Below are 7,326 nucleotides of genomic sequence, written 5' to 3'. Positions count from 1 at the left end.
GTTCCGATAAATTAACCTACAAATCAATAGAGGGATACACAACAATTGATAGAAAACAAAATTCAAGCCAAAACCAATCTCTTCAAATCTTTGTTATAAGCTCCTTCTACCTTATTCACTGCCACCATCGAAAAACCAAGCACTACCAAATTTATCAACAAAACCAGCAAGCTATTCACATACTGCCATTGCCACAGTCATCGACACAAACCAACATAATCAATTTCAGAGAAAAATGATCAAGGTTAAAGCAATTCTAAAAACAAAATACAGCAATCCCATAACAAAACCAATCTCAATTTGGGAATTAATAAGGGCAACACAATTAGAAATTCAAAACCCAAGTTAGGAAAAAACAATTAAAAAAATGAGTCAGACACCAATAACAATCTCAAAAAACACAAAAATTATAAAGTTTGCAGAAATGCTTCTCCCTACAGTGGCAATGCCAGCAACGGTCCATGGTGGAGATGTTATTGGAAATTGAAATGGTAGAAAGGGAGAACAAAAGACAGTGAGCAACACATTCAAAAATTAGCTTGATCGGATGATGGAAAGGGGCTGAGACAATGGAAAAAGCCACAGCTTGTAGCTCCAGATCCAAGGCTATTGAAGAGGATTCACGAAAATTCGAGCCCAAATCCAACATGAAGAGTAAACGTGAACTATTTGGTGAAGTTTGAAAGCTAATTGGTGCAGTGAGTGGTGGTCGACGATGACTAAGTGAGTGGTTGCAACAACGGCGGGGCACCGCCGGATTTTGGAAATTTGAAGAACATGGTGACTGTGTTCTGGGTTCTTGAATTTTTGGGTAAACTCTTTGTAGAGAGAAAGCGAGAGAAAAAAATAAGGTAAAGATAGAGCAAATGAGAATCTGAGGGAGATAACAAAATTTTGAGCTTTATACCTAGATTAAACGACGTTGTTTTACCCTTAAACAAGCACGCAAGATCCGTTTGTTTTGTTGTACCTGACCCATTTTGTTTCGCCTAACCCGATATCCAGCTCCTGCTGCTGAGTCGTGAAGTGAAGCCAAGTCAAGCCAAGCCACGTCTCTTGAGCCAGCTCTTGTGCCTACAGCCGAGCTGTGATACCAAGCCAAGCCAAGCCGATTTCCTGTTTTTTGGTATTTTCTTTTCATTTTTATTTATTATTTATTTTTAGTTTATTTATTTACTTATTTTGATCTTTTATTTATTTTTGAAATGTCTTACATGATTAAATTTTTTAGGAGAATTAGAGAAAGTTATTTTAGAAAGAATAATTATAAAAAATATAAAACATAAAACATAAATAAGTTTAATAAAATTTTGGGATTGAATTAAAATTTATCCAATGATAAGATTATCAGAAATTTCAAATGGTAAAATTTTTTAAGAAATCTCTAGGTAAAATTTTCTCTAAATTTAACTCAAATAGTAGAATAATTTAAATGAGATTTTAATGAAAATGATTGTAATCTTTCCCAAATAAAAAATTAAAAAGTAAATTAAAATTTGGGTGAAAATATTTGGCAATTATTCAAGGTTGAAATATTAAGAAAAATCTCAAACTATTGAATTTTCATAAGATTTCTAAGTGAAAGGTTTTTTCTAAATTCATCCCAAATAGTGAAAAAATTTAAATAAGACTAAAAAATAATTGTCATATTATTTTCTTCTTAAAAGATTAAGAAATTAACAAGAGTTTAAATTCTAAATAGACTCAAATGATGAAAAATTCAAAAATAGATAAAAAAATTTTTCTAAATAGAACAAAATTATGAAAAATTTAGAAATAAAACTTGTAAAATAAAAATAAAAATAAATTCTAAAGATAAAATTCTTAATAATCACAAATAGATGATTATCTAAAAAAAATTTTAAGTGAGAAAATATTTCTAATTTTAACCCAAATGGTGGAAGAATTAGATATATTTTCAATAAAATAAAAAATAAAAAATTTGATTAAGCTTTATAACGATGGAGCCTTTTCAAGAAAATAAATAGGATTCTTGAATACTCTTAAGGTAAGAAAATATTTTTAAGAATTCTACCAGATTGATGGAGAAATCTTAGAAGTCATTTTCAATATTTAAACATTAAAATAAAAACCATTAAAACCAAGATAATTGTTAAGATAATTTAAAGTTAAATGGTACCATCTTAGGATGGACGTTATGGAGTTGCTATAACTTTTCTCACACATAATTGAACTCTCAATCCTAGTTTTGTTCAGAAGGTTAGAACCTATTATTTATGGACCCTTAGTAAAGCTTAGGAATTTCTTAAAATGATAGATTTATTAGGTTGCCATTCACACCTTAATAAAAGATTGGTGGTGACTTCTCTTGTTAAGTCTAATTATAGATTTATAGATATATAAGTTATGACACCCATTTTTTTGTCGACTCTTATATCCTTCCTTATCAAGGACATTAATCATAAGCAAGTTCATTCTCATATCCGAAATATGTCTAACATCCTTCAAAGTCAATATGTAGCCCGTGCTAGTTTGTACAACAATATCACTAATCCTAATAATCTATGACACACTTGTTTTTCATCTTACTGTAATCAAAGTCTTCTGCGTTATAAGTTGTAAACAACTCCCTTTTAGGAATATAATGATATAGTATTCCTGTGTCAACTATCCACTCAACACTAGGATCACCAACATGATTACAATAGCCATGTAATAAATCAAAGTAACTGAATCACTATTTGAACTTGCTGCTACAATATTGCCATAATCTGAACTCTTACCTTTCTTATCTTTTCACTTTTACTTCAAGATTTTACAGTATCACTTTATATGACCAGGTTTACCACAATGATAACACTTTACTTTATCTCTCAACTTTGATCTATGTTTAGACTTACTACGACTTTTTGAGTTTTGACCTCTATCGATGTTCCTACTCCTATTCTCTATGAGAAAATCTTGATTTCCAGAGTCTGAATCTTTTCGCCTTACTTCTTTATTAAACATATTGTTCTTTACTATCTCTAATATCACTTTGTAATTAGGAACTGCATTAAGAACAATTACAACTAAAGTATTCCAGCTGTCTAGCAATGAACCAAAAAAAAAATAATGCTTTCATTTCATCATCCATTTTAAGCTCCATAGTAGTCATCCGATTGAATATATCTTAAAAATCACTCAAGTGCTCCGTAATTCATCGTCTATCCCTGTACTGTAAAGTTACAAGTTTTTAACAAACATAACTTTATTCATGCCTATTTTTCTCTCATATAATACTGTCATTTTTTTTCAAACAGTGTGGGCATCTATCTCTTATTTACATGATAAAACATGATGATATCAACTCATTTTCTAATTGTGGCCAGTATTTTTCTACTTAATTTATTCTAGCTTTCATTTTTCATATCTATTGATTTAGTAAAATCACCCAATACCAACTTATACAAGTTTTTGTAGTATAAATGATCTTCCATCATTGGTTTTTAAATTGAATAATTTAATATTATCAATTTTATCATAAAACTTGTATTACCCTCCATGATCTCAAATAAAATTTATTTCTGTTATGGGTTGCTTCTATGTCGATGTCTCAAAAATAACCGTAGCTCTGATATCACTTATTGAGTCTGAAGCAACAAACACAATAATATATAAGTAATATATTGCAATAAATCTATAGCAGTAAACAACAATCAACAACATAGTAAAAGTAAAACACACAAACGTTTATATGGAAAAACCCTCTAGTATAGAGAGAAAAAAATCATGGATCATCAGAAAAATTTTTACTATAAAATAATTGATAAACAAAGTTTTATTCTTTCTAAAATTAGAGTTAATTAACAATTAGAAAGATAATTAAAAAAATCTCACCAAATAAGTGACTCAATAAATACATCATAAATTTATTCCTTGAGAGTTTTAAATATGATCTCCACTATTCAATATATAAAATATTGAATTGTAAACCTACTAATAAAATTTTAATTTAATCAAATTTTGAATTAACTTTTGTCTAACTGAGAATTCTCTTTTATCTTTTTCTCTCTATCTTTTTTGATTTCTTTTCTTTTTAGTTTCAACGTAATACTATTCACACCTAAACAGTCCCCACCTCTCTTTAATTATCTAGGACTTTATTTTAGGTTAAAAGTAAAAAAGTTTTGAACCTTTTAATTGGCCATGCAGGGGGCTAAACCCCACGTAACAATAAGTATTGAATTTTTTTAGTAATATAAGAATTAAGAATGTAATTATGTTTTTCTTTTATGTTATTTATAGATTTTTATCCTTGAATGTAATAAGGCACAATTTTTTGTAATTAATAAAGTTATTAATGATATCCATTGCCTTTTGGATTAGTCGACATTTAAAGATTATAGATTCGAAAAAATTTATACATGTAATATTTTTTGAACTAGATAAATATAAGACTAAAGGGTTTGAGAATTGATTAAAATTTTCCAAAAAAAAAATAATGATAAATGATACTGAAAACCAATTGGGGAATGACCAAGAACCCAACACAACAGTTTTATTTAGAATTTGCATTCTATCTCTCTCTTTGCACTTAAAGTCTTATTTCTTTCATAAATCTCATACCACTCTCAAAGCTTTAAAAAATTGAGAATTTTAAGCTTTTTTTTTTTTAAAAGTCACTTTCTAATTGCTTTGCTTAAGGCTGGGAACCAGAAATCTAACTCATCTCTGCTTCTGTTTTTTTTTTTTTTTAATTTAAAGTTCACAGTTGAGATTAAAAACTTTTTGGTAAAAAAAAAAAAATTTAGTACTGATCATTAGTAATCCTTCATCCAAAAAAATTAAAGTGCCCAAGGGAAAAAAAATGAAAATCATGTGCATGTAAAGTGTTCTTTCTCGTAAAAAAATGAATTTCCCGTCAATCAATTTTATGCGTTAGTAGTATACAGGATGTCTCCCACAATTCTTACTATCCCAATCAAATCTCATTTACAACCATTTTTTGTGGTACGAGAAGGTGCTCAGTATTTTTCGACTCAGACATGATAATTTATTTATTTCATGTAAAACACATATAAAACAAAAAAATTATTGTGTTATAATTTATGTTGACATGTTAAATATAAATACATTTTTTTAATTTGTTTTCAAGTTTATATATAATTTTTATTAAAATTTTAAATTATGTCGGTTTTGTTTTTATTATATATAGTGTTTAAAATTGCCTAGGTTGACTATTGATTTTCTCTTAACTTGGATATAATTAGATGGGTATCATTCCACTTTCAGAAGTCAAATGCAACCAACGATACCTTATGATGAACGTTTTGGCATTTTGCAAGAATTTATTTTAACGTTTGACTCAAATTCCTGATTTAAAGTCATAATACATACAAAAGAAGAATCAATCCAGGCCAATATAGATCCTAAGACTGATGTTTCATTTTCCATAGCCATTCATCAGCTTAATCTCTTTAACACTCTATTGAAACTAACAAAAAAGAAGACACACATTCTGAAGGAGTTCAGATTGCATGAAACTAGTTTTATGTAGGAAAAAAAAACTGATCAGATCCTTAATTAGCAGTTATTTGCTGTGATTTTCGTATTCGATTCGGTTCCTCAAACAGACTCATCAGTAGGTGTCACTTTGCTGCAGGTTAAATCCAGGACAACACAATCTTGAATTGAAACTATTGTTTTCTCATCCATGACAGTCATTTTCTGATCATTTGATACTTCCATTTTGATGTTATGATTTGATGAAGGTTGATCCTTGCTCTTACCCCACAAAACCAGATAGAGGCCAATGACAATTACAATTGCTCCAATGACCCTATAAAGATTAGCACATAATTGTAAACTTATGAAGATTTTCAGCATTTTCTATGGCAGAATTCAAAGGATTATGTACCTTCCTAAGTACAGTATTTCAGATAAGACGAAGGTGCTCAAAATTGCAACAATAACCATGCTTAGAGGATTAAAAGCAGTCACAAAAACAGGTCCTCTAGTTTTCATTGTCACTCCTTGAACATAATAAGTAATTCCAGAACAGATCACTCCCTGCAAGCAGACAGAAGATTTGTAAATAATCATAGCCAATTCTAGCATGGAAAGCCTCCTAATCCAACGCCATTTAGTTTGTTCATTGAGTTTTTTTTTCGGTTGAATTGAGAATTTCTTACACCGTAAGCTGCAGCTAAAAGCTTAACATCCAAATGTATAGACCAGACTGTAGCATTGCCAGCTTCCATTGCTAGAGCTACTATGCTTCCTCCAATGGTGCCCACAAAGCAGATTAACGCTGTTAGGGAGAGCTCAGCAGGGTATGATTTTAGCGTAATTGCCTATCAAAGAAAACATTACGTCTTTGTCAATTGAAATGGATGCTTTAAATGGAAATAACAGAGAAAATGAATGTGAATGTACATGAACAAAATGTCAATTAATGAGAAAACTTACTTGTAGAATGACGAAACTTGCCCAGCAGATACAGCCTATGGTGATCATGAGAGAACCTTTTATAGGATCTTGATGAGCTGCAGCAATTGAAAACTCATGTTGGCTATTTGATTTTATCCATGGCAAAGGCAACATTGGTCCATTAATCAGAGTCATTAGCATTGCTCCCCCAACAGTCACAATAGTCCCCAATACCTTTGCCTGACTATGTAATTTTCTGATATTAACCTTCTCAAGCCTGCAAAAAGTTCTCCAGGGTCAATCCACTGCCTAAATCATCCTCAAAATACCAAATTTATACATATGAGGGTGCCTAGAAGTTAATTACTTGAAGACCCAGGCCATCATAAATGCAAATGCGGGAAGAACATTGCACATGGCAGATGCAAAGGTTGCTGTAGTATACTTCATTCCAGTGTAGTACAAGTTCTGGTCAATTGTTGGCCTGAAGAACAAAGTTTAATATTCTATTATAGGAAAAATAAATAGAAATATAAGATTAAGAAAATAAAACTTTTACTTACTCTAATAAGCCTAGTAACAGTATCTTAACAAAGATAGACAGGTTCATTTTTGGCCGTACTTTCCTGTAATGTTATAATTAGCCAAAATGGTTAGTTCTTGAAGATGTAGACTTAACCAAGATGCAAAAACTCAATTATACTTGGAAGAGTGAGAGAGAGAGAAATAGACCTATCCAAAACAATGGCAAAAGGAGCAATGACAAGAGTGGCAATGGCATGCCGGTAGACTACCAAGACATGCTGGCTCATGCCTTGGTTTAAAGCAAACTTAGAAATTATACACATGCCTGCATACCCAAACTGCAAAAAGATTACAGCCAAAAATGGCTTAGCTTGATTGAAAATGCTAGCCAAAGAATCCATTGACAACGTTTTGTTTCTTCAAGTTTCT

General features: G+C 30.5%; 1 protein-coding gene across 1 annotated transcript; it reads right to left on the bottom strand.

The window, feature by feature from the left end:
- Nucleotides 1–5,269: 5,269 nt before the first annotated feature.
- LOC111310231 (WAT1-related protein At2g39510-like) lies at nucleotides 5,270–7,298 on the bottom strand. Its single transcript, XM_022909474.2, has 7 exons — nucleotides 7,105–7,298; nucleotides 6,936–6,998; nucleotides 6,740–6,856; nucleotides 6,412–6,649; nucleotides 6,135–6,296; nucleotides 5,861–6,012; nucleotides 5,270–5,782 (listed from the first exon to the last, which is right to left on the bottom strand). Exons 1-7 carry the CDS (start codon nucleotides 7,296–7,298, stop codon nucleotides 5,569–5,571), a joined length of 1,140 nt encoding a protein of 379 aa, XP_022765209.1. The 3' UTR covers nucleotides 5,270–5,568.
- Nucleotides 7,299–7,326: the final 28 nt, after the last annotated feature.

Source organism: Durio zibethinus, chromosome 19 (assembly GCF_047325235.1).
Source record: "Durio zibethinus cultivar Kanyao isolate XHJ-2024 chromosome 19, ASM4732523v1, whole genome shotgun sequence".
NCBI lineage: Eukaryota > Viridiplantae > Streptophyta > Magnoliopsida > Malvales > Malvaceae > Durio > Durio zibethinus.
Note: the sequence above shows the minus strand (reverse complement) of the source record. Positions and strands in the feature narration are given on the sequence as shown.